The sequence below is a fragment of the Salvia miltiorrhiza genome, chromosome 2 (assembly GCF_028751815.1).
Source record: "Salvia miltiorrhiza cultivar Shanhuang (shh) chromosome 2, IMPLAD_Smil_shh, whole genome shotgun sequence".
In the NCBI taxonomy this organism is placed as follows: Eukaryota; Viridiplantae; Streptophyta; class Magnoliopsida; order Lamiales; family Lamiaceae; genus Salvia; species Salvia miltiorrhiza.
Genome location: NC_080388.1, coordinates 35,719,825 through 35,747,358, shown reverse-complemented (window position 1 = coordinate 35,747,358; position 27,534 = coordinate 35,719,825). Strand labels below are relative to the sequence as shown.

At 37.1% G+C, this 27,534-nt stretch overlaps 5 protein-coding genes and 1 long non-coding RNA gene across 9 annotated transcripts; 3 read left to right on the top strand and 3 right to left on the bottom strand.

Moving 5' to 3' along the window:
• The first annotated feature begins 516 nt into the window (after positions 1-516).
• On the top strand, positions 517-9,019 carry LOC131012194 (flowering time control protein FPA). Its single transcript, XM_057940104.1, has 4 exons — positions 517-876; positions 1,657-1,971; positions 5,948-7,161; positions 7,561-9,019. Exons 1-4 carry the CDS (start codon positions 874-876, stop codon positions 8,732-8,734), a joined length of 2,706 nt encoding a protein of 901 aa, XP_057796087.1. The 5' UTR covers positions 517-873; the 3' UTR covers positions 8,735-9,019.
• A 2,652-nt stretch (positions 9,020-11,671) lies between these two features.
• Positions 11,672-14,953, top strand: LOC131012192 (uncharacterized). 3 transcript variants are annotated; one of them, XR_009097229.1, is made up of 5 exons: positions 11,672-12,113; positions 12,597-12,813; positions 12,991-13,309; positions 13,390-14,507; positions 14,613-14,953. XR_009097229.1 is itself a non-coding variant. In XM_057940101.1 (4 exons), exons 1-4 carry the CDS (start codon positions 11,830-11,832, stop codon positions 13,854-13,856), a joined length of 1,287 nt encoding a protein of 428 aa, XP_057796084.1. In that variant the 5' UTR covers positions 11,672-11,829; the 3' UTR covers positions 13,857-14,953. The 3 variants fall into 3 exon arrangements, 1 of the variants encoding a protein (XP_057796084.1); XR_009097228.1 differs by having other exon boundaries at positions 14,605-14,953; XM_057940101.1 differs by having other exon boundaries at positions 13,390-14,953.
• LOC131012193 (uncharacterized) lies at positions 13,969-14,873 on the bottom strand. 2 transcript variants are annotated; one of them, XM_057940103.1, is made up of 4 exons: positions 14,551-14,873; positions 14,449-14,485; positions 14,250-14,371; positions 13,969-14,171 (listed from the first exon to the last, which is right to left on the bottom strand). In XM_057940103.1, exons 1-4 carry the CDS (start codon positions 14,803-14,805, stop codon positions 14,109-14,111), a joined length of 477 nt encoding a protein of 158 aa, XP_057796086.1. In that variant the 5' UTR covers positions 14,806-14,873; the 3' UTR covers positions 13,969-14,108. The 2 variants fall into 2 exon arrangements, with proteins under 2 accessions (XP_057796086.1, XP_057796085.1); XM_057940102.1 differs by having other exon boundaries at positions 13,969-14,371; positions 14,551-14,805.
• A 1,314-nt stretch (positions 14,954-16,267) lies between the features above and the next one.
• Positions 16,268-16,967, bottom strand: LOC131012191 (uncharacterized). Its single transcript, XR_009097227.1, has 2 exons — positions 16,809-16,967; positions 16,268-16,669 (listed from the first exon to the last, which is right to left on the bottom strand). It is a non-coding gene; the product is annotated as an uncharacterized LOC131012191 (long non-coding RNA).
• A 6,512-nt stretch (positions 16,968-23,479) lies between these two features.
• On the bottom strand, positions 23,480-23,821 carry LOC131008378 (uncharacterized). The gene has a single exon (XM_057935261.1). It carries the CDS (start codon positions 23,819-23,821, stop codon positions 23,480-23,482), a length of 342 nt encoding a protein of 113 aa, XP_057791244.1.
• A 1,378-nt stretch (positions 23,822-25,199) lies between these two features.
• On the top strand, positions 25,200-27,511 carry LOC131012189 (uncharacterized). The gene is made up of 3 exons (XM_057940099.1): positions 25,200-26,419; positions 26,498-26,707; positions 27,074-27,511. The coding sequence occupies exons 1-3, from the start codon at positions 26,312-26,314 to the stop codon at positions 27,110-27,112; spliced, it is 357 nt and encodes a 118-aa protein (XP_057796082.1). The 5' UTR covers positions 25,200-26,311; the 3' UTR covers positions 27,113-27,511.
• Positions 27,512-27,534: the final 23 nt, after the last annotated feature.

Sequence of the window (27,534 nt, the reverse complement as noted above, 5' to 3'; positions counted from 1 at the left end):
GACGGAGGTGGAAGAGAGGAAGCGGCGCCGGAGGAACAGAGGGGGAAGGGGGCAGGCGGTACCGGTGGAGTTACAGAGAGGGAAGGGGGAGGGGGCGCCGGTGGAACAGAGAAGGAAGGGGAGGCGACGCCGGTAGAACAGAGGAGAAATGGGGGAGGCAGTAGAGAGAGAGAGCCAAGTGGGTATGATATTTCCCTCAAATAAGGGGGATTTGTTTAGTTGGTTAATTAAAATCATGTTTATTTAAAAATTAATAATCCTTTAAAATTTTCCTAAAAAGAAAATGAGACAAGATTATTGGGACAAACCAAAAAGAAAAGTGAGGCAATATTATTGGGACGGGGGAGTAAATTTTTATTTAATAAGTTGTCTCTCGTGCATGACACCGAAGTAAAACTAGTTTATTATAAGTTACAAAAAATTGAAAAAATACTTTCGGTTTTAAAATGATTTTGTCAAAAGTACTCGAGGGCTAGAGAATAATTGACAACCAATAAAAAATCGAAACATTAGGTTGGAAAGAGGAAAACCCTAAAATTATGTTGTAGTACAAAATTTGGGCGCAAAGTAAATTTAGCGCTAGTAATTTTGCGACTGCTCATCTATTAATCTGCTACTGTTGCGCTGCACAGAGCTTATTTGCGCGTGGCCCACGCCATCTTCGCCTCTTTCGCACATATTCAGTGAAATTCTTCGCCTAAAACCTAACACACCCAAACCCCTCTCTCTCTCTCATCCAGCCCTAATTTTCGTCATTTTAGCGTGATCATTGATAGTATTTCTACAACCAGCGTATTTGGTAGCGAGCTTCTGCCGGATTCTCTGGCAGTCTTTTAGATTTATCTCGGAGTGAATTTTGTAGACCAAAGGAAAATGGTCAGTTCTGGATTTGCTCTTTTATCTTTTCTTTTTTGTATTGAATTTCACATAGAGATGATTTTTTTCAATATACAATTGTTTGGAATTGGCTTGATTTTAGTAATTTTCTGGTTTGTATCGGCAATTTCTAATGCCTGAATAGTTAGGGGTCCAGGTCTCAGGTTTATTGATTTTCCATCTCCATTTATCCATTGCCATTGTCAGAATCGTTAGTTTTTTACATTTGGTTTGCTTTGATAGAATGTATTGTTGGCTTTACTGTAATAGATAAATGTTCTCCTTAACTTTGATAGAAGAAATATGCTATCTGCTGCCAAGTATGCTCATCATAACTGTTAAGATGTATCCAAGTCAAGAATGTGGATGTTCCTACTCTTCTTGGAGCATCATTTTTATATACTATTTTTATATAACTTTGTTTTTTGTTTTAACTAATACTTTTTCTTTAAAAGGATTTTCCGTTTTCACATCTACTGCCTTGTTAATTATTTAGTTAGTTGTTGTCTGATTTTATTTACCACTTTGCTTGTAATATGCACTTGCATTTATTTGCTTTATGGAAATGTATAGAGTATTTCCTTCTCTCTGAGTGTTTGCGATTCTTTTCCTGCATGGATGCTGCATCTTTTTTGGAGTCCAGTTTGCAGGATTATCCCTCTCGTTGACTATTGTTTTCTAACAAGTTTCAAATGACCTAATATGTCAATGGTGTGTTCTTTTAGAAACTATATAGATATCTTTTAGGTTGATATATGTAATTTGTCTTTTGTTCTATAGAGCATCAGAGAAGGAAGAGGCAGACCTCGTGGGGATTACCCTTCAAGATCAGAAGATAGATCCTACCGTGGTCGGGGGAGTAATCCGCCACCATCAAGGCATCTCTGGGTCGGAAATCTTCCTCACAACTTAACTGAAAGTGATGTGGTCCATCATTTTCTACACTTTGGAGAGCTTGAAAGCATTGCATTTCAACCAGGTCGGAGCTATGCTTTTATTAATTATAGAAATGAAGATGATGCCTATGCTGCATTTAAAGAGCTTCAAGGTTTTGATATTGAAGGCAATCCACTTAGAATTGAGTATGCCAAGGCGGTTAGTTTTGTCAATCTTTGTCTTATTTTCTTCTGGTACTGTATTGATGCCTTTCCTGTGTTGGTATATACTATTTGCCCCATTTTATGGAATCTATGGTCATTCATGTTGATTGTTATACTGCAGAAGATCCCAACATACACACACATGGAGATTCAACTCATTGCACAATCAATTCTATCCCATTCATTGCATATCAATTACTATTCAAAGGAACTAGTTTCACTCTCCTTATCTGGGATTCCAAATAAAATGGAACACGAAAAAGTAGAAATTATACTTATTTAGTCTCAGTCTTTAATGACTAAGATGCTAATCCTCATTTTGCTCCACTTTCTGCTTTCCAATTAATTAGCGCAAGTTTTGCTTGCTCTTGAATAACATCTTACATCAAGTGCAATTACTCCAAGGTGCTGAAATCAATGCTTTGCTCTTTACGCAAGGATCTTGCCATCAAAACATGGATGCATTGTGAAATCTTCTTAAATGCAACTGATCTGCTTGACATAAATGCAATAGAAAGAGCACACAAATTAAGCATGTGGAAAAGTTGCAGAGAAGTCCTCTACTTTACCCTACAAAGTTTCTTGTAGTGAGGAGGTGAAACACCACAATGGTGACCAGAAAATCAATTACTTGTCCCAAGCAAGCAATTGATTAGACAATTGCAAACCACTTCAGTAATCCATTAGAAAACTGCAAAATCATATGTGACATGTTTGGATTTGATATGAATCCATTACTTTTTAGCGATTGCATTAAGCCTGGGATTAGGAGGACTTTAAGATGATTCTGCAATAGTGTTAAATTAAGTTAAGAGTTCGGAGAAACAATCTATTCACGCATGTATCATTCTAGAAGCCCCCCCAAGAAGATCAAAGGGACATATCTGGTGAAAGCTTTCTTCAGCTGTATCTTTGAAGCACAAATTATAAGTTGGATTTTGGTGCTTATAAATAATACTCCCTCCGTCCGCGATATCGTTTCCACATTGTGGATGACGCGGGTTTTAAAAAAAATGGTGGATAATAATAGATAGTAGTGGATTGTAGTGAGTGGAGTTTGGGCCCCACTATTGTTGTGAGTGGAAGTTTGTAGACCCTACTTCTATAAATGGAAGTGGAAATGATATCGCGGACGGACCGAAATGGCAAATGTGGAAACGATATCTCGGATGGAGGGAGTATCATTTGTGAACTTATGCTTGACAAATAAATTATGTTTTATACTTCATCCAGTCATGCTTGAAAATCTCTGAAACCACATCGCCTTATATTTTTTTTTCCTTAGTAATTTCTTGTGGGAGCTTGCAGAATAAAGTTATCTACAATAGGTTATATGAATTCATGGAGTGGATGTTACATATATAAGTTATTACAAGTCCTCATTAGTAAGTTTCTAAATACGATGAAAGAAGTTATGCCAAACAAAAATAAGCCTGAAATATTTGAAGTTCATATTCATTGCTCGCTAAAAAGCTGAGTTATTTCTTCATATGGGCATCAAGTAGCCAGAAAAATCAGACTTCATCATATTATTAGTGCTGGGAACTTGCACGTGAATAGGGTTAGCACTGAATCACTGATCAGCAGGCCCCTCTAAGGCATATAGCTCGAGACATGTTTCCAAAAGTTGAAACTAGTTGAACAGTGTAGAATGACTTAATTTGTAGTTTCTGTTCTCTGAACCAGAATGTCTCGCTTATGGTTTTCCAGTATATCAAAACTTTGGTGCACAAGTAACATCTTACATCATGGTGGAGGTACTATATGAGCACACCACTTGCTAAATGAAAAGCTAAATCATATTCAGACTACCTTTATTGGCTTCTACTTTGCTTTTCAAAAAAGCAGGACGGTGTTCATCTCAACACAATGCTAATATGCAACTTTAGATTAATGTATTGAACTGATTGTTCTGAACTGTTACTTCTGACCAAACAGTGCAAGGTATATCCATTTGCATATTTTAGTACTAAATGCCATATGCGGTTCCACTGCATCAAACACCAATCATATCATTATATGCTTTCCCTCAGCTGACCACATCTCAGAGCATTCATGCAATTGCCATATGTTTTCCCATAGCTTGTATCCCGTCAGCCAGTAAGTTCATTAGAAACACAAATTACCTTCCTCCAGAAAGGTGGAAAACGATGAAGATGATGAAAAGAGTCTGCATATCTCCAATGAGATATACCTGGAGCTGTTCATTTCATAGTGATGAATAACATATTTAGACCACGATTACCATTCTGTTTTGTGGAGAAGAAAGATTATATTCTTCATGTCCAGTGTGTTGAGCTACATGTATCCGTGGAAGAATTCGGCTGTCTGGTGAAATTCATTCATCCAACGAAATGGGAAGGTGTAAATTGTCACCACAGTCGCCTCAACTTGGTATAGCATTAGTGTCATATGTGTGATATGTACCAATACTTCAGGATGGGGTCAAAAGATTTGCAAGGAACACCGTACATTCTACAACATAGTCACCTTCAAATGCATACTCCATACCCAACACAACTTGACTCCAACAAAAAGAAAGAACATCACATACCGCCAAACATTTAAGAAAAGTATGTGAGGTGAATGAATGAAAATGTAAATTGCGCTTTTGGACAGGGAACAAGGCCATTAATGACCCACCAATGAATTCTTTTGTTCACTTTTGTAGACCTCGGAGGTTGGAGTTCTTTGTGCATTTCTTGATACTCCTACTTATGTTGCTTCTGTTTCGAAAAAACGTGCTCGAACTTCAGACTTGTGCAGGATACATCTCCCTGTTTAGATGCTGTATGCAGAAATTTTTTGTTGGTACTTGGTACCCTAGCAGATAGCTTTACAGTCAAACTCACGCTCAGACTCACATATGTATGTACAAATTTAGTGAATTCATTTTTGACTTTGAGGGATTTTCCGATCTTTCAGCTTTTATACCATCAAGTGAGTGCACTTTTCATAGATGAGTTGCGAAACTCATTCATCAAACTACTGCTTGAAGGCTTATATGTTGCTATTATAGTGAAATTATGTGAAATCCTCTGTTTATTCTCATAATTGAAGAGACTTTTCCTGTATTATGTGTTTCTCAACATTTTACTTTATTATCTACTTTATGGTTTGGAGTTTGAGAAGAGACAATTTACTTCATTATCTCTTTTTTGGTTTTGAAATTTCTCCCTTAGAACTTAGGCATTGCTTCTCTGAAGAAAAATTGATATGGATAATAGGATGTTGGATTTTTCTTTATTATCTACTTTTTGGTTTGGAGTTTAAGTGAAGAGACAATTTACTTCATTATCTCTTTTTTGGTTTTGGAAATTTCTCCCTTAGAATTTAGGCATTGCTTCTCTGGAGCAAAATTGATATGGATAATAGGGTGTTGTAATTTTCTTTATTATCTACTTATTGGTTTGGAATTTAAGTGAAGAGACAATTTACTTTATTATCTCTTTTTTGGTATTGAAATTTCTCCCTTAGAACTTAGGCACTGCTTCTCTGGAGCAAAATTGATATGGATAATAGGATGTTGGATTTTTCTTTATTATCTACTTTTTGGTTTGGAGTTTAAGTGAAGACTGAAGAGACAATTTACTTCATTATCTCTTTTTTGGTTTTGAATTTTCTCCCTTAGAACTCTGGAGCAAAATTGATATGGATAATAGGATATTGGATTTTTCTTTTCAGTACTTTCTCAAATTTTCTTTCTCTTAACTATATAGATTGTCAAATCTATTTGCTAATATATCTAACAGTAAACCCTTACATGTATTATTGGAGAAGAACCAGTGGACATTGACACGGGGGCTAGCACATGTTGTTTATGCATTTGTGAGTCTGTCTGAGAGAGAGAGAGAGGTTGGAAGATTTCTAACATAGCTGCATCTTGGGCAATTTACTTATGGATTGGTAGTTGTCGAACAAGCATTGACAAGTATGTAATTCAATAGTTGTAATGGAGTTCAAATTTGCAGGAAAAATCATTAGCTCCACCACGTGATGCAGACTACTCTGAGCGGAGGGATAATCCACATTCCAGGGGACGAGGATCTCCCTTTTCCTCGAGGGACTCAAGAATGCGTTACTCTAGTCCTGAGTTATCACATCAGAGCAAGTCCAAGATGAGTGACAAAAATGCAGAACCAAGTGAGGTCTTGTGGATTGGATTTCCTGCCCAACTGAAAGTAGATGAATATGTTTTGAGAAAGGCCTTTTCACCATTTGGTGACATTGAGAAGATAACTGCATTTCCAGGTCGCACGTATGCATTTGTTCGCTTCAGAGATGTGATGGCAGCCTGCGAGGCTAAAGAAACTCTGCAAGGAAAGTTATTTGGAAATCCCCGTGTACATATATGTTTTGCGAAGAACGACATGGGGCCATCAAACAAAGAGAGGAGCTCAAATGCTCCTCCTTCGCCACACATTGGAAAATATGGACGCACTGAATATTTTGATGACTTTGGATCTGATAGGGACTATGGCCATATATCTGGGGATCCCAGCATCAGATCTCCTCCTTATGCGCCACATCTGGATCGTGGTGATCGTAACATGAGGGATACTAATTCGTGGTCTGGGAGACATGATATCCATGAGCAGAGGAGATTCCCTGGGCATGGGTCTGAGCTAGGGTTATCCGCAGATGTTTATGATCATCCCCATAGCCCTCCAAGGAACATGAGAGCACATATTCGTGAATTCTCTCCTAAAGGTTTTCCTCATCAAGGTCCAATCTATGATGATCCGTGGGATTTGCCTGAAGATGTCTCTTTCTTGCGCGGGACCAAAAAACTGAAGACCGAGAGATATCCTCTTGATAATGAGTTACCAGAATATCCACTATCTGATTTAGAGAAATCGAAACGTATGCCCCCTCGTAATATTCCTCAGTCCGGCCTCGATAACAATGACAATTCCAGACATTCAGGTTATAGACCAATTCCTGAGCGTTTGATGAACACTGGCCAACCATTTATGGAAAGGGGTGATCATTGGAATGCACCATATGATGATTTTCAGGTTGCCCCTCTGCCGATGCCTCCTGTTGATCGGAGAAAATTGAACTCTGATTCACGCGAACCTTCCTCGAAAGAAGTTTGGAGGTGGGAGGGAATGATAGCCAAGGGAGGAACAACTGTTTGTCGTGCTCGCTGCTTCCCTGTTGGAAAACCGCCGGACATGGTCCTGTAAGTAGTAAGCCTATCATAATCCTTTTGCAAACAGGTTTCATGTTTTTCAGTTTCCCTGAAGCTTTCAAGATTTCATTGCAGCACAAATTGCTGCCAGAAGTTCTTCACTTTTGTTGGGAACCTATTGAGCACTCAGTTTATGACAGCCTTCATGCTTATCAGATAGTACACTTGATATACTAGAAAGATGAATAAGCACATCCATTATTTTCTCATTTGGATAATTTTTTCCTCGGAAACTTAATGAAATCTTGAAGAATATGGCTACTGTAGATAATTTATTGAAATGTTATGTGACTTATAGTATTTTTTCAATTGTACTTGGATATAGCCTTTTCATTACCTTTGTCACTTTATGCTACCGGATTACTCATGAAATGATTTTGAATGATGTAGGCCTGAAATTCTCGATTGTACAGCGAGGACTAGCTTAGACATGCTTGCGAAGCATTACTATCAGGCGGCTAGTGCTTGGGTTGTCTTTTTTGCCCCAGCAAATGATCCCGACATTTCATATTACAATGAATTCATGAGCTATCTTGGGGAGAAGCAGCGGGCAGCAGTCGTAAAATTGGATGAAAGGAACACCTTATTTCTCGTACCTCCTTCAGAGTTCTCCGAGAAAGTTCTGAAAGTACCAGGTAAACTGAGCATCTCTGGTGTTGTCTTGAGGTTAGATCCTCCTGGTTCTAGCTATGGATCCCTTCCTCCAAACGAAAACCGAGAAACTTCATTTAACTCGTTCCAGAATGAATCGGTGTACCAGAATCCAGTCTCACCATCAGGGCCTTACTTGCCGCCTCCACCACCTCTTACTGGCTACGAAAAACCTGGAACCGTAGCACCTATTCCCGGGAATTCATCTTCAATTAGTGATATGCGGTCAATTGATGCGCAAGGGCATGATTATGTTCGGAAGCCTGCACATGGAGCAAACTGGTCTCCCCATGATTATCAGGACTTGAACCCCACCGTTAGAGATACTACACCACAGGTCTCTAATCTGCCAACGGGCTCCATGGGTCACCCTTACTATGCAGTTCCTCGACAAATGCAGGAAGCAACTCATAGTAGCTATACACCCGGTAACTCGGGTCTCCCCACGAGTGGAAATGGCAAGTGGCCTGTTCCGGAAAACCCTTCTATTTCTTCATCGTTGCCTGTTGCAGGTCTCCCACCGGAGCAACTTGCTCAGCTGGCGTCGTCTCTTCTCGGACAACAGGGACAATTGAGTGGCGTATCGAGCTCCGGAGAGTACAAACCATCAGGAGGAAACATTAATCAACCAGAATACCAGTACAGAATGCCCCAAAATTACGGATTAGCTAATGATCAGATGTCATCCGATTTCCCAGCATCACAGTATAACCAAGTGCGGCAGTTGCTGCAGCAGGCCCCAAACTTAGTTGTATCGCAACGAGAGGCTCAGTTAAACCAGCAGCAGCAGCAGCAGCAACTTCAAATTGCCGAGCAAGATGATCCTGATGCTGATCCACAGAAGCGTTTGGAAGCAACACTGCAGCTCGCTGCAGCTCTTCTTCAGCAAATCCAGCAAGGGAAAGGTACCTGAAAGATTGAAATTGTTTGTGGGGAGTTGTGTTATAGCATTCTGAGCTTTGCCTTGCTTGCCTCTTCTTGTACTTGTTATATTGTTGTATGAGTAAATTAGTTTGGAACAATGTGGGATAAAGGCATCTGTGCTTACACATTCATTCTTGAAGTTGGCTGTCTTTTTTGTTGATGTATTAGTGTTGTTGCGAAACAGACGGGATTTCGATTATATTTTGTATCTACCTTTGATTTTGAATGAATTGATTATCTCAAGAATCAATGTAAGTATAACGTCTTGTGTGTTCGTGTTCAATCTTTACAACCTAGAATAGGCTAGGCATCTACTAGTTGATCTAGCACATTGGATTTGTAGTGTATCATAATCTGAAATATAAATGATATCACTCCTCATTTTACTTGCATGAAATCAAGTTTTTCATTTTACAATCTCAAAGTAGATCTGCAGTATATGGATGCTACGAATTTTGAAACAGGTGGTGAAGATATAATTGTTGACAGGATGAAGCAGACGATCCAGCAAGTTGTGGTACAAATGTCCCTAGATTGCCGACATAGTCAGTCTCCCATTCTAAAACCGTTGTCTAGGCCCATGGGCTCTGGCTTGGCGAATGACTCCAGTTGGGAGAGCTTTTTCTGTATTTCCCACGATTTTTGGTGCTATGTAGACCAGCCATCTCAGCTCTCTGGTCATCATCGATCTCGACTTTCAGAAAAGAAGTTCAAATTTCATCGATATCCACGAGATATGGTGAGGGTTCACAAGAATTGATCGAATTGCAGACAGAGAAAGCAAAGGATAGAGAGAAAATAGAAATAGGACAATGGCGGTGCACACAATAAAGGTCGAAATTTGGGTTTCGGGGAGGGGGCTAATTAAAACAATATGATTTTTTTTTAATCAAACACCCGACGGGTGAGGGATTAGGCAGACCCTAACCTGTAAATAAATATCAACAATATCACATACATGGCGTTTCCCAAAAATGACAACACCCAATAGAAACCACAAGAAAAAACATAAATTAGACAGAGCAAAACCATACATAAGTGCAACCCAAAAATAACTACACACAGAGGACAAAGTGACTAACATAAAAAAAGGGTAGATCAAGAACCAACTAACTATCGATATGATATCTAAATCTGAAGTTAGTATAACCAAGCTGATCCATCCTAACAAGAACAAGAAAATAACGAAAGGCACAATACAATCAAAAGTAGTCAGTGCCATGACCTGATGAGTGAAATCAGCAGACTTGTTTCCCTTGTAATGGATATGAGTGAAACGAACTCGTCTGTCCCAATAAGCTGATGGATCCAGATAACAGTAAGACGGATACTAGCATGACCATGATGCTCATCAAACAAGAGCAAAACGATTGCTGAAGCATCCAACTCAACCCAGATATGAGCAAAAAAAGTAATAGCCAGCCTCAACCCCTCGAGCAGAGCAACCAACTCAACCTTGAAATTGGATGTGGCAGCACATGGAGTGCAGATTGCAACAAGAATGGCTACAGTGTGGTCCCAAACCACTCCTCCACCCGCACCGTCCTGCGTCTGTGCATCATACGAATCATCAGTGTTCAGCTTCACCTATGGGTACTCTGGGGGGATCCAGAACACCAAAGTGGAGCGAAGAGTCCTCCTCATGGGGGGAGCTGGGGGCATGAAAACAATAAGATAATTAGTAAAATCATGATTTAAGACCCCTAATTATTTTCATTTTAGAAAATTGTCATTATAAATGAGACAAATTAAAAAAGGAAAGTGTGTCATTATAAGTGGGATGCAGGGAGTATAATTTAGATCTGGACATTTTGTTTTGCCCATATCCAATCGAATGAATAAATACTTACTTCTACAAGTTACAATTACGTAGGGATGTCAACCGGGCCAATCCATCGATTTTGGGTTAGTCCTATCGGTTGCAGGCTATACGGGTTGAGGTGAGGGCTGTTCGAGCTAAAAAAAATCGAGTTATAAACTCTCAACTCTAACCCTAAACTTTCGAACTAGTCCGATTAGCCCACCGGGCTAGTTGGGTTTGAAAAAAGTAATTTTTTAAAACTAATGAGTGCAAAATGTGTGGACCCTACTACTATAAATATGAATAAAGGTCCCACGCTTTAATATGGAGAATTTTTTTGTTAGTGGAGTAAGGGTCCACTTTAAATATGAGTGGAGATGTGTGGACCCTACAACTATAAATAAAAATGACAAATTTTTTGTGGACGAAAGAAATATAATTTTTTTTAACTAATATATTTGTTTGACAATTTTATATTTATAATAAACAAATACAAACATAAATAAATAATATTTCAATATCGACTTACATAACATTCCAACTAATATACAACTCTTAGAGGGATATGAATGCCCACATTTTTTTTTAAATGATTATCATTTTCAATTTTTTATATTTATATATTTCATAATAAGTACTCCCTTGGTTTCAACTAACTTGTTCAATTTTCTTATATGAAATAAATTTAAGTAAAAAAACATCTAATCACTTATTCACTTAAAACATTAGCTTTTCAAATCTTGTGTCAAAAATTTTTTTTGATCGATTTAACGGTGACAGAGGGAGTATTAAATTAAAAACATATAGAAATAAAATTACGGGCATGACATTTGAATATCAAATAAAAATATTATTACACAAACATTTGAAAAAAAAAAACTTTGTATACTAACTTCCACAGGGCAAAGTAAAAATAAATTTAAAAATCAAATAACGAGAAAAATTTCATATAATTAAATAAATATATTATTTTCGAATCAGTTTTATAGAATTTGCGTTATCTTTAGGCCAATCCTATTAGGTGGTCGGGTTGTTCAGTTAAGGGTTGTTCGAGCTGAAATTGCTGAAATTTTATTGGACTAAAAATTTTTAGCCCAATCCTCAGAGTTTGTCGGTCTATTCGCACGAGTCCACAAGTTTCGGGCTGAATTGATATCTCTACGGGTTGGGCCGGAAATGTGTATATAACCATTAACCGTCGGGGTAGTTGATGGTTAGGCCCGTGTGAAAGTATAACTCTGTTACACCATTTTCAATCACTCACAAACAACTAAACTCGCACAATGCTACGATTCCTCACCATAACCCGATCGGGCCTTCGGAGCCGCCGGTGGATGTCCGTCATGAGCTTCGGCGATAACTCCCAGGGTGCACTCGGTCTCCACGACTTTCCCCTTGGGCTGGCCTCCGACGCCTACGACCCCACTCCTATACCGGGCCTGCCGCCCGACGTTTGCGCCGTCGCCGCCGGTCACTACCACTCTCTCGCCCTCACTTCTGAGGGCCACGTTTGGGCCTGGGGACGGAATACCGAATCACAGCTCGGCCGCGGCCCGTTTTCTCCTAGGTTTTGCTCCTCCCCAAATTGTGAAGTTATTTTATTTTAATTTTTTTAGGATAAAATTGTGAAGTTTTTAATATTTCGTGTTTGCTGAACTATTTATTTACGATCGAATTCGTTCATGGATTTTAGCTATAGTGGAAATCAAAATCGTGGTGCATGAAGTCATATGTCTGTAATTTTATGTTACATTAATTGAAGTCCACCGTTTTAGTCATTCAAACGGAAAATTGGATAGTTTTATGGCACTGCCTGATTTTACAGTCAAAAAGTATGTTCAGTTTACATTGATGCTGAAAAATTCAGTTTTATGCTAAATTTGTGCTTCCGTTATCCTCTAGAGATAACTAGAATTTGTATTCAACATTGTTCTTTTGCGTGACAATGCAAGATGCTTCTTGTTACTGTTTTGTCGAGTGCAGATGCTTTAACTTCGTTGTAATCTTCGTGGTTATTGTTTTGATATAATATTATATGTATTTAATATAGAGAGACTTGGAATAAACCGCAAAAAGTGGAAGGGCTGGATAAGGTGATGGTTCGATCTGCATTTGCATCTGGTGTTGTATCTGCTGCTATTGGAGATGATGGTGCCTTGTGGGTGTGGGGGAAGTCGAAGCGTGGGCAGCTAGGTCTTGGAAAAGATATCACCGAGGCTGTCTTACCGGCTAGGGTTGAATCACTTCTTGGACAAGAGATAGTTAAGGTGGTCTTCGTACTAGTTTAAGGTAGAATAAATCATAGAACAGTTCAAGAATTAGACAATGTAGCATGCCTAACCCGATTATTATGATTGGTACGAGCCTAGGAGGTAAGACAGCTCATGTGTGAAGTTGTTTTGCTGATTGAATATGCTAATGTTTTCGCTTATATTATTTTGCAGGTTTCACTTGGTTGGGGACATGTTCTTGCTCTGACTAAGCACGGGAAATTGTTTGGCTGGGGTTATTATGCAGATGGTAGATTAGGGAGGATGGGCAGATCTTTGGAAGCCTCACCATTGGATTCCATTGCTGAAAAAGTGAAATCGTCAAGTGAAAATCAGAATATGATGATTGAAGCAGCTGAGAAACTGGTTTCAGAAGCAATGGAGAAGGAAAAGGACATGCCTATAATCTGGGAGCCTACTTTGATCGAAGAAGTCGGTGATGCTGAAGTTGCGGATGTTGCTTGTGGGCTTGATCATTCCTTAATATTATGCAGTAAGTCATTGCTATCCATTGATAGGCTGTCATATCATGTGATGGGGCAATTTGTAAGCTAATACTGATTCGTTTTTCAGGGGATGGTACTCTTCTAAGTGGAGGGAGCAACGTGTACGGTCAACTAGGTCGAGTGACAGAAGGTTTAGGATTGCATGTTGTCGACCTTGGCCTGCGGCCAATCAGTGTAGCATCAGGGCTGGGGCATTCTTTAGCTATCTGCAGCGCAGAAGATGGACCAACTCTTGTTACATGGGGATGGAACCAGAGTTCTCAACTTGGGCGAGACGGTCCAGAGAATACGCCCCTCGTTGTTGGCAGTTTGGCTGGTGAAGTGCCGGTTTCTGTTTCCGGAGGGCGGGTGCATTCTATTGCAGTTACAGAGAAGAGGGAGGTTTGGTCTTGGGGCTGTGGTAGAAATGGCCGGCTTGGAGTGGGTAGCTCTGCTGATGAAGCCGAACCTGTGTTGGTCGAATATTTAGAGGGTTCTGATGTTTTGCAAGCCGTCGCAGGGTTTGATCACAATCTTGTTCTGGTCCACGAATGATGTGAAAGCTAAATCCGAATAGAGTTCCTCTACCTGCACTATGTATCCTTGTGCTAATCAATCTTTCGTTTTTCCATACTTTGTCGTTTACTCATTTATGCAATAGATAATCTTGATATTCCCTCAACATTGGGTGTAGCATTTAAATATCATTACCAAAATCAACGTTCATGCTCCATAAAACCGAGATAAATGTCTAGTTGGTGATAAATCTAACAGGATTACTGTTTCAATGACACTGTGAGCTCTGTGTCAAAAGTTTGCAGGGCTATCATCAAGCTGCTTCTCGTCTTCTATATCCACCTCCAAAATTTCCTGAGATGAGGGAAGCCCAGAAACGAGCTCAGCACGATCTTCAAATGAAGTTGAAACAGAACGAGGATCAGCACTTACAGGTATTCTTTGCTTCAAGTAATTCCCCAACCTAGCCAAAACCGTGGAACGTTTGTGCCAAAATCGGCCGCTGAGCCTGATCTTCACATAAGGTCCATCCAGTTCTGCGAGTTCGACTTTTCCTATTCAATCCGCATTATCAGTTACATTTATACATTCAAATTCCTGGCGCTGAATCATAACAATTGAGAAATATCACCTGTTATGTTAACTGAAGTGTCAAAGAGTTGTCCCAGCTGCAAGAAATCAAAGTGTGAGGTAAATGCAGTGACTGTGTTAATGGAAATTCGATTCGACTTGCCTCTGTTTTGGCATCGGTAAGGACCTGCTCAATATTTTCCTCTGTTAAATCAAGTGGTGCAGATGAGGCTGAGATTGCAGCAGTAGTAGTAGGGAACCTCCGCGTTGGGTTTCTGAGGCGGGACATTGTTGTCGTTGTTGTTGTCGTTGTTGTTCCATTCTTCAGCTGCAACACCGCAGGCGCGGAGAAGAGATGTGACGGAGGTTGAAGCTTTGCTGTGGGAAAGAGGCTATGAGGAAATAGTTTCAGTGGCATGGTTGAGCTTTTTCTTATCCAACAAATGTGTGGCCAAAATATGAATAATGTCTATGCATAAATTTTTATGTATTTTCATGACACTACTCCGTATTATATTATGGATTATATAGTTAGGTAAAAGTAAGGCCTAACTCGCTTCAACCCAGTCCAGGCCCATAATATTTTTTTAGTATTATAAATACATATCAGCATTGTACATTATATTTATGAGTGATTCCCATTTAATACTCGACTCAACTTAATCAAGTAAAGTCCCTTTTAATGATAAACTATGTAAGATTGCATTGGCGAAATGCTAGGAGAACTATTAGGACTCCCATTTTAATGTTCGACTCAAATTAATCATTTAAAGTTCTTTTTAATGAGAAACTAGTACGCCCTCCCGTGCTATGCATGCCGAGTACTGAAAAAAAATGATATGTACTAAAATAAATAAATCTAAATACTAAACAAAATTAAAAAATAAGCAAATGTAATACTATGTTTTAAAAATAAAATAAAATAATCCACATCAATTACTCAATAAAAATTCGAATTTGAATATGTAAATGTTCAACTTTATATAAAGTGTTATGATGATTATAGTATATTAAACAATTGAAAATTATTTAATAAAAATAGCATTAAAAATTAATTAAAGTATTATATTTAATTTTTTTATTAAATTAAAGAGTTATAAAATGAACCAATATAATTTCCTAAGCCTTAAATTATTTAAAAATGAATGCATTTGCTGTTAAAATTAATGCACTAAAAAAATTTTAAAAAATGCTCATAAAGAGGCTTTATTGATTAATTTTGGAATTGTTTCTTCAATAGTTTTAATTAGTATCTGCTTTAAACCATTTTTTTGAAAAGTTTATAATTTATATATTATACTAGTTTCTAGTTTAGGAATTGTCCATTAATGTATTTAGTAATTAAAGATTTTGAGGCAAACCATACTCTTGTTTCATATTGTTTTTAACAGTATCTTTACTCCTAATTAAATTTATACATTTTAAAATAATTTTTAAAAATTTCGGTGTAACCATCTATTTGAAATTCTAATTTTTAATTTTTGATATAAAATATTTATCTCCCAAGAAATTATTGTTCGAATTAACCAAACTAAATAACTCGATGGACAATCCAACATAACTTTATAATTCGACATCGAATTCGAGGCAGCTGATTGATCTGATTAGAGCTTCAATAATACTCCCTCCGTCCCGCTTCAAATGTCTCCTTTCTTTTGGGCACGGAGATTAAGAAATGTGTAAAAAGTAGATAAAGTGGGTATAAAGTAGATAAAGTGGGTTGGTGAAAATTATTTAAATATTAGGTATAGAGAGAGAGTGTTTTGCCAAAAAGGGAATGGGTCATTTGGAGTGGGACAGCCCAAAATGGCAAATGGGACATTTAGAGTGGGACGGAGGGAGTAATAAAAAAAAGGGGACATTATTGAAGGTTATAACTGAAAACATATATATAAAACATGAGAAATCAAGTTACTAAGGTTATTTACAGACAATTCACGATCATTGTGAAGTAATGAGAACATATGACGATTTGAAAGATAAAGAAAATGGAAATTCATAAATATGAGTATGTAGTTGTTGAATAAAAGCATAAGGCCGGCACGTGATAAATTCAAATTCCACAAGGCGCACCTCCACCGCAACCGCCGCAACAGCAGTCACCCTCAAATCCCACAACTGCTTGAGCGATCTCTACTCCCCCTTCCAAAACTGCCAAACCGCCGTCTTTTTCAGCCACTCCATTAGTCGCGCCGCCGCGGCCGTAACATCTAATCATGAAACACACTAATGCTACAAAGCCTACAACGCCACCAAAGCTAACTGCAACGTCAAACTCCCCTCTGACAAAGTCGTATTTAAATTCCAAGTTTCATTTTTGTATGCTCAAATATGGACAACTTACAAAACAAATTTCGAAAAATAAAACTGAGATTTTTGTCTATGTAAATCTATAAAGCCAAAATAAGTAGATTATCGTACCTCATTTCTACATCATATATATCTTGAGCAAGATGTTTCCTCGTAAATTCTTAGATTGCCATCTCACCGATTTGACCGAGCTTCTTACGCAAACCTTTTATCTCGAATCTCGAATCAGGAATCCCTAATTTTTCCTTAGATTCTGAGTGGGGTAACCGTTTTATGTAACTTGGAATATTCACACTATGATGAAATTGCGTTTATATATATAAACCGAAAAAAAACCTAGAAAACCCTTAAAAACACAAGAACCGGCCAGCCTCGTTAAAACCTCTATAAGAAAAATTCAGTGGGGAAATCCTTACAGAAGAAAAAAGAGTGCCCATCTAACATAGAAACACAAAAAAAAACATAATACATGCAAAGTAATGGAGCTCCGATCTGACCATCGCCCTAAAATAATCCCTACTTCCCTAATGCCCGAGGGGACAAAAAAAATATTATAACGATTGTGTACGTGTGTTGGCCAAACGGTAAGGGATTAATACCTAAGGCCAAACGTTCGAGTACTCTGTGGCACAACCTTGAAATTTATTTAGTTAATACTGTTAATTTATCAATATATATATAGAGAGAGAAATGTTCAACAGAGAATGACAAATATTTAGAGAAAAGAGAATTAATCTGGAGCCTCCAATTTAACCAATCCAATGGTGCGATTTTTATATGTTTATTTTCTATAAATGATAGTAATTCATAGCCTGCCGTGAATTAAGAGAAACAAACATGCAATCTATATATTATATGAAAACGCAGTTTTCTAACGTTAATATTTTACCAGCAAAAAAAAAATATTTTACCAGCAAAAATTTTGACAATTTTTTCTTCAAAATTTCAGGCGTTATCTAAATAAGCATGATTTCAACTGTGTAAATTTTATATGTAATTTTTTTTGCAACTTTTTCCTGGCAATTTTTACAGTTTTTTTTTCTTCCAAAATTTTAGGTGATATTTAAATAAACGTGTGTTTTCCTTTGATGAAGGAACAATTTCATCTTTCTTCCAAATCTTCTTGGCCAAGAGACATAATTTCTCCAGAAATCAACCAACAAAAATTTTTGAACTCAAAGAGGAAGAATGATAATTTATCCAGGAGTCAATCAACAAAAAAATCTGAAAAAAAAAACAAAAAAATCTTAACTGAAATAGGAAGAGATATAATTTCTCCAGAAATCAATCCACAAAAAATCTGAAATCAGCAAAATTTAGAAGGGAAGGATCAGAGATGAACTGCGAGGCTAGGTTTGGGAGCAACGCATCTGGTGTAGGGTAGTAATCTGAATATTTCGAAAGGGATTTTGGTGAATCAAGTAGAGAGAGAACAAGAATTAGAAAGAGGGATAAATAAGGAGGTGGGGGCTGGACAACTTTGTTGTTCGGCCGAGAAATGGAAGCACGGCGAAGGCGGCGATCCAATTGGCTGTCATTGGCGGATAGAGATCTTGGTGGCATTGGTACAACGGCGCCACGTATTATGTGCAGTCGGCCGGATTTATTTCGAGAAAAGGTGTAGAGATTTTGAGAGAGAAGATGGAGAGCAACAATGGCAACTGGTATCTTCCTTCTCCACTTTCTACAAAAAAAAAAAAAAAAAAAAATTATCCGATCACATTGGATCCATTAATGAAGTACTCCTATAAAATAAAGAAAGCTTCAGATTTTTATCTATTTTAGTAAGAGTGATGCTAAACAGCTACACTGGTCACCCACAATTTACCTAAATAGAAAATAATTTAATTTATTTAACTTATTTTTTAAAATAAAAATAAGATTTGGTTATTTTATTATATTCTCTATATTGTAGTTATTTTTTTGTAATTTTTTGATGATTTTTTTTATTTTTATCAAACAATAAATTAAAAATATAAATGCAAAAAAAAAATTAAAAAAATAGTACAATGTAAAGAATATAATAAAATAACTAAATCCTATTTTTATTTTAAAAAAATAAATTAAATAAATCAATATTTTCTTATTATATTAATGTGTGGTGGCCACAATGTGGCTGCATAAATTTATTGTTTTAATTTATAAATTATTAATTACATAACAATCTGCAACAAATGAAAAAACAAATTTACAATCTCCATTGCAACAACGGATGTTTGGCAAGAGATATACTTGATCAACCTCCACCGGCGCCGCCGCAACCGCCGCCGCCGCACCCCCCTCCATCGCCTCCACCACCGCAGGCAGCAGCAGCAGCGCCTACCCCCACCATAACCACCATGTTTCCATCCTTCATCCCTTTGCCTTGAGACTTCCTCACCTTCTTATCGTACCCCGTAGGCGGCTGCGGCGGCTGGCCTTTGCCCTTCTTCGCCGCCGCTGGCTGTTGACCCTTTTTCGCTTCTTTGCGGTCTCTTGTTCGTACGCAGCAAAACATAGTTATAAATTGGTGATTGTTTTTTGAGTTGATTTGAAATCAAAAGGGATCACCTTTTATATACACGGAGGCATTGAATGAGTCAAATTCGGAAGTTGGTAAAAAGCTAAGTAGTTTGTATTTGATTCTAACATGACTCTTTGTAGATATATATATTTTGATTTCGGAAAATATAGACGAAATTCATGGGAGAACTTAGTAATCATATAATTCATTAATTACGTCATTAATCCTTATCAACACTACACACTAGATAGGAATTCTTCCTCCATTGGATCAATATGGTAAAGATTATTTTATGTGAAGATGAGTAGACTTTCCGAAGTCAATGGGAAACATATGGGGCTTTTGTTTGTGTAAACGGTGACCGGCTATGTGATTAACCAGTGTAGTTTGGAGGCACTTTATGAGTTTGAAATTACAACAAGTATATCAATATATTCAATTATGCAATTCGCACGCAGGCGATACTTCACCGCCAATCAAACGGTGAGATTAGTTCACACTCATTAGTAATTAGATTCAAATGTGGTAGTTTATCTAAATTGCCTATTTTCAATATTAGATCAGGATGGAGATTATGTGATTAATTTATGTGTGAAAAAATTATACATATTGTTCTTTTGAACTAATGTTTTTATAAACTTATACCCCCTCCGTTCACAAAGAGTGAGTGGTGGAGTGGAGGACACATATTTTAATAAAAAAGTTGGAAGATGCGATTTTAATATTAAAGGGTAGTATTGAGCCCACAAAATTGTAAAAGTAAAGGGTACGTATTTTGTAAATATTGAGTGTGAATGAGATTTAAAGTATAAATGGGGTTTCTAAAAAAGGAAAACACACAATCTTTGTGGACGGACAAAAATAGTAATAAACACACAATCTTTGTGGACGGAGAGAATAATTTATTACAAATGTTAAATTAGGGTTATAGGGACAAAATAGTACATTAATAAATATTTTTATTATTTTTTAAAATAAAAGGCTATAATGATAAAATTAGGGACTGTATTTAAAATTACCCCTTACTTAATTGTTTTCAGGTCCAGATTTACTTATATGTTAATTGGGTTGTTTTCATTTGTCTCTTTTTATATTTAAACTCAGTCTATATTAATCGATCAATTAGTTAGATTTAATTATTTTTAATTATAAATTTATTTAGAACAAGCTCTATTTAATTAGTAAGCGAGTTACAATACCTTAAGATGAATACCTTAAGATGAGTGGATTAATTAAAATTATTAATCTAATTTCATAAGACAAGCCCAAGTCTTATTATTTAATCCTATAGGCTATAGCCTCAATTATTAATAGAAATTTCTTGAATTTTTATTTCTATTACATTGGAAAATTTATTTCTATTACATTAATTAAATTATTATGAATTTTTGGTTGTGACATTATTGCTTTTTTTTTTTGAACGGAAAAGATCTCTATTAAATTAAAGATCGCGAATAGCAATATCCGAGAGCCAAGTCGAAAAGCTTGACTCCCAGATCATTACACCAGACGAGACCGCGGCAAAATTTGCCAAGCAATGAGCCACTCCCAGATCATTACATTATTGCTTGTTCAATTGTTCAATTTTTCGAAATTATTTTTCTTCTTAACGGCTTATAATAAACTGTATAACAAATAGATATTACTTATGTTCTTGGTTTATAATTATAACCATGAGTTTTATAAGATTTAATGTTAAAGCACCTAAAATATTAACATTAGATAATGAAAGCTGTATATTTGTATACATATCAAAATAAATTGGACCCAGAGCTAGTTTGTATAATTTCCATAAGAGATTGTTTCCAATTTAAACTTCTATAAGCTGTTATGAGGCTTTCTGGTAATCCTTCTAGTGTTAATGGCTTAAAGCAATTTAATTATGAGAATGTTTCAGTTATCCTCAAGCAATTTAACCATCATATTTTCTCCATTATGTGGAATTGTATCTTCTGTAGTTTTAACTATCCGTTTTAATCTAATTTTTCCAAAAGTTCCTAATTTATATATTAAACTAGGTTCCACTTTAGAAATTGTCCATTTATTTAGTAATTCGAGATTTTGAGGCAAATCATATTCTTGTTGCATATTGTTTTTAACAGTATTGAAGTGTCCCACATTGGATTGGAGATAGTGGCATGAGCCACTTTATATGGTGAGGCAACCCTCTCCCTTATAAGGCCTTTTAAGGGAGGAATGGGCCCAATATCCATTTCTAACATGGTATCAGAGCCAACCCAATCCAATGATGGGCCCCCCAATATCGTTGTCAACAGATGGCGTTTGGGATAGTCCAATGATGGGCCCCCCAATATCGTTGTCAACAGATGGCGTTTGGGATAGTCCACGCTGCGCGTGCGGGGGGTGTATTGAAGTGTCCCACATTGGATTAGAGATAGTGGCATGAGCCATGCGGGGGGTGTATTGAAGTGTCCCACATTGGATTAGAGATAGTGGCATGAGCCACGGGGGTGTATTGAAGTGTCCCACATTGGATTAGAGATAGTGGCATGAGCCATGCGAGGGGTGTATTGAAGTGTCCCACATTGGATTAGAGATAGTGGCATGAGCCACTTTATATGGTGAGGCAACCCTCTCCCTTATAAGGCCTTTTAAGGGAGGAATGAGCCCAATATCCATTAGAGATAGTGGCATGAGCCACTTTATATGGTGAGGCAACCCTCTCCCTTATAAGGCCTTTTAAGGGAGGAATGAACCCAATATCAATTTCTAACATGGTAATTGAAGTGCCCAACCCTCTCCATGGGTGTATTGAAGTGTCCCACATTGGATTAGAGATAGTGGCATGAGCCATGCGGGGGGTGTATTGAAGTGTCCCATATTGGATTAGAGATAGTGGCATGAGCCACTTTATATGGTGAGACAACCCTCTCCCTTATAAGGCCTTTTAAGGGAGGAATGAGCCCAATATCCATTAGAGATAGTGGCATGAGCCACTTTATATGGTGAGGCAACCCTCTCCCTTATAAGGCCTTTTAAGGGAGGAATGAGCCCAATATCCATTTCTAACATGGTAATTGAAGTGTCCAACCCTCTCCCTTATAAGGCCTTTTAAGGGAGGAATTTTAAGGGAGGAATGGGCCCAATATCCATTTCTAACAAACAGTATCTTTTCTCCTAATTAAATTCATCATTTCAAATAATTTATGTGATAAATTACATCTTTACATATAACTATTCTCCCATGGCTCTGACACCATAAAAGTAATTCAAATATCACATATATATAATTAATATAGTAGAATTAAACTGAGGAACAGTGTAATCACACTCATAATATAGGTAAAATATTATGGGACATCTTTAAGGTTTTGTAAGATTTGTTTTCTGCACATGGTATTTTAAGGCTATTTTGAGGGTATGTTGTGCGAGTTTTGATCTGGAAATTTTGAACCGATGACCGATATTATTTACCTATAGTTAGTGTGATAACACTATTCCTCAGTTTAAAGAGACAATTTAGAGAGAGAAGGCATGGAGGAAAAGATATTTTTCATTTCTTAATTTTCTTGAAGGACAAGGGACTCTATAAATAATTGTATATGATGGATTTTCAAAGTTCTTTCTTTATTTTTACAGTTTAGCCGGTTGTAATGAAAAACCAAGAATAGAAGATGCAATACACCGGTCGCCAACATAGTTAATTTTATTGTTTTCTTTATTGTAATTTTTAAATAACTTTTTAAATTTTTATTATTTTTAAAGTACAAAAATTACAAAAAAAAAACAATTAAAAATATTAAATTGTTTAAAAACTTATAAAAAACTACAATGTGGAGAAGATAATAAAACTAACTATTTTTTTTTAAAAAAGAACCAAAATTTTTAATTAAATTATTTTTTTAAATATTTAATATTTTTTTGTTCGTACAAATTCTGTCCAAATAGGACTACGTGAATTTTAATACTAATAAATTAGCAACATTTAAGTTGGCAAAACTAACATATCAACCACACAAGTTAATATCACAAATACCAACTCATTAAATACACGAATAGTGATAAACTAATAATTACAAAAAAAAAAAAAAAAAGAATACAAGCTGTTGACCGACGAAAACTAGCCTTGACTTGGTATCTTCCTTCTCCACTTTTTACAATAAAAATCTGATCGCATTGGATCCATAAATGAAGTAGTACTATAAAATAAAGGAAGCTTCAGATCTTTATCTATTTTAGTAAATCAATTACTAATTACACAAAAGAAACAAATTTACAATCTCCATCGCAACGGGTGTTTGGCAAGAGACATACTTGATCAACCTCCACAACCACCACAGCCGCCGCAACCGCCACCGCCGCAACCCCCTCCATCGCCTCCACCACCACAGCAGCACCCCTGCGACGTACCGTCATCACCGGAATCCCCGACGCCAGCCACCACGACAGCCGTAGCGGCGGTGGCAGCAACAGCAGCGCCTGCCCCCGCCAGAACTACCATGTTTCCATCCTTCATCCCGTTGCCTTGAGACTTCCCCACCTTCTCATCGTACCCCGCTGGTGGCGGCGGCGGCGGCGGCTGGCCTTTGCCGTTCGCCGCCGCTGGCTGCTGACCCTTTTTCCCTTCTTTGCGGCCTCTTGTTCGCACGCAGCAAAACATTGTTAATTGGTGAGTTTCTTGAGTTGATTGTTAACGGATGATTTCAAATAAAAAAGCGATCTCCTTTTATATACATGGAGGCGTTGACTGAGTAAAATACAAAAGTTGGGAAAAAGCTAAGTAATTAGTTTGAAGTATTAGATTCTAACAAGACTTTTTGTAAGTAGATATATTTTGATTTCGGAAATATAGACGAAATTCATGTGACAATTAACTTTGTCATATTATAATTCATTACGTCATAAATCCTTATCCACATTCCACATTAGATAAGAATTCTTCGCCATTGGATCAATATGGTGAGGCAGCACCCTAGTCTAGCCAAAACACCCTAGTCTAGCCAAAACCTTTTACTCATAGGAAATTCTAGCCATACAAATAAAAATATGGAAATAATAGCATTTCTGACTAAAATACCCTTTTAGTGTGTAACAATATAAAATATACTATTACACACTTTTTGAAACGAAAAAAGTGTGTAATAGTATATTTTACATTGTTACACACTTTTTCGTAACCACACACTTTTACATTATTACACACTTTTGTGAAAAAGTGTGTAACAGTGTAAAATACACTGTTACACACTTTATGTTATTACACACTTTTGCAAAAAAGTGTGTAACAGTATTAAGGGTATAATTGTACATTTACGTTAGGGTATAATTGTACATTTACGTTAGAAAAGACTAGTTTTTCCATATTTTTATTTGGGTGGACATTTTTTCTTTTTCTTATACAAGAACGGCTAATTGAACCCATTGAAGACGAGTTTTAGACTTTTCAAAGTCAATGGGAAACATGTGGGGCTTTTATATATATATATATGTGTGTGTGTGTGTGTGTCAACGGTGACCGGCTACGTGATTAATCTGAGTAATTTGGAGGCACTTCATGAGTTTGAAGGATTTCACACTCATTAGAATCAAATGTGGTAGTCCTATTATAATGAATGGATATTTTATCTGAATTGCCACTACTAAAAATCAAAATAGGGATAACGGTTCATACATAACGGTTTTGATTAAAAACCGTTATGTATGAGCGCACTTTTTAATATACATAACGGTTTTAGGAAACTCTGTTATGTATGTACTGTTATCTAAATGTATTTATAACAGTATCAAATTAAGTGTTACGTAATAGTGTTATCTATTATGATATTATATATCGGTGCTAGTGAAACCGTTAACCCAATCGTTATGTATGAGCATGTATTCAACAACGGTTGTTCAGCGTTAAGAATATCGTTATGTATGAGCGTAATTTATAACGGTAATTGCAACCGTTATTCCTTACTGTTATCTATGAACTTAAAAAAAAAAAAAAAAAAAAAAAAAAACTAAATTATTCCTTTTAAAAAATAGAAATATAACTCCCGCCACTCTTTCACTCCAATTCCAAAGCTTTCGTTCCAAAATCCCCTATTCACCAAATCATCTTTTTCTTCACATTAATTTCACCAAAATCCCCAAATCACCAAATCTATTTGCAAAAAAAAATTATAAGTGTGAAATTGCTACTCCCTTTCGCATCTAGCTTCCACCAAATTCTCGAACCCTTGTCGCCGCCCCAGCTTTCTCCGACCGCCGCTCCAGCTTTCTCCGACCGCCGCTCCAGCCTTTCCTGGCCACCGTCGGCTCGCCCCGCCGCCGTCGGGTCGCCCTGCCCTGTCTCCTTCGATTGACAGTCCGCCGCCTTCCACCAAATCTCGAACCCTTGTCGCTGCCCCAGCTTTCTCCGACCGCCGCTCCAGCCTTTCCTGGCCGCCGTCGGCTCGCCCCGCCGCCGTCGGCTCGCCCCGCCGCCGTCTGCTCGCCCTGCCCTGTCTCCTTCGATTGACAGTCCGCCGCCTTCACCTAGCCTTTCCCGGACGACTCCGTAGCAGCAGCATTTTCCAACGCCAAGTTCCCAACGAAAGGTAATGCTATTTGTGTGTTTTGAGAATTTGTTGTGAGAATTTGCACTTATAAATTTGTCTATTTTTTCTTTTTCGCTTTCTCTGTATTTTTTTATACAATTTTGTCTGGATTTGAACTTGAAGCCCTCCGAAAATAAGTTTTTGTTTGGCAACGCCGCTCCTGCCGTCGATTGCTTTTTCTGATTTTGCGAGATGATTTTATTCATTTAGCTAGCACTCATGCATCCATCATTCAATTCATCCTTTGTACAGTGACTTGTTTGAGAACACATGTGACTTGTTTATAGAAACAAAGCAAAGTCTTATTTGAAGATGATTTGTAGCAATGGTTGTAGCTAGGAGGAATAGAATGTTGTAGGGTGAATCTGCAACTCCTTAGGACTTGTCTGATACTTCTGGGCTTACACTTAGTTTTTATTAATGCTATATCTAGGAAATTCACTCCAAACACGTGTGAGTTTGTGTCTTCTATTGAATGCACCTGTTGCCTTATTCTGCTTCTTCATTGATCTGTTTGTGCTTCATTGGAGCTGTAATGAGTTATAGAATGTATATCTATTCTTATTGTTATGTTCTTTTTTCTGGGTGCTCAACTGCTGCATATAAAGGAAAGCGTGCAGCTGCATTGGAGAGAAGTTCCTGCAGATGTGAAACAGGAGATCTGGGAAACGGTGAAGGTAAGTCTGTTGTTATATATATGTTCAGATTATTAGTATTATTGATTAGTGACTTGTGCTTCTTCTCTGATATTGTAGTTATCTTACAATGTTCCTGATGGATGGAAGGCTTCTTGTTTGGAATCAGCAAATAATAAGTGGCGATCATGGAAAACTCGTCTGTATAATGACTTTATTGTGCCAAACAAAAATGATGCAGCAAAGTTGTATACACCACCGCCGGATACTGGAATTCTACGAGTGGACTGGAGTCAGTTTGTCATAACTCGAATTACAGATGATTTTAAGGTAATTAAAGTGTTGAGCATTAATTACATGCGTTTGAGAAAAGAGGCCAGTTTAGCATTTGTTAGTGTTATCATTTGATGATTATGTCATGCTTAATAGAGTTTTAAACTGTCACAGTTAATGAGATACTTATGTTTCATTGAACTAGCTGCTATATTTATTTGCTCTTAAGTTTCATATATGGTGACACTTGCTATATTTGTTTGCTCTTAAGGATTAACTAGCTGTTATGGAGATAGAGTAGTTGCTATTTGCTCCTAAGTTTCATTGCTTTTATTAAGGAGATAAGTTGCTTTTTTGTTGGGGACAAGTTTCATTGTAGCAACTTACTGCCATTTTATTAAAATTTGTTTGATTACCTTGTAGAAACTGAGTGAAAAGCAAAAGGAGAGAAGGAGTAGTTGACTTGCTGATTTGCATTTATCCATCGCTAACGGACTTCTGATGGTGGCTGCTTCTCTATTTTTCTATCAATTCCTCATTCTTTCTTCATGAGATTTGCCAACGAGGTAACAGTCCCTTTTTGAGTATTCTGTTGACAAATATATACCACAGGGTTAATTAGTTTGGAAGATTTTTGTCAATTATTTGTTCTTTGATAATTACATGAAATGATCTGATATACTTATGTATATAGAAAAGGGATTGGACTTCAATAATTACACATGTGGATGGAATTGGATTCTGGGACGCTCGTAGAGCATTTTGGGTTTTCCTTTCACTATTTGTATCTATTCAAATATTCTTGTATAATATTATTACATTTGTTGAAAGTTATTATTATGTTTACATTTTGCTTTGTTATGACAGTATGCATTACTTTTTGG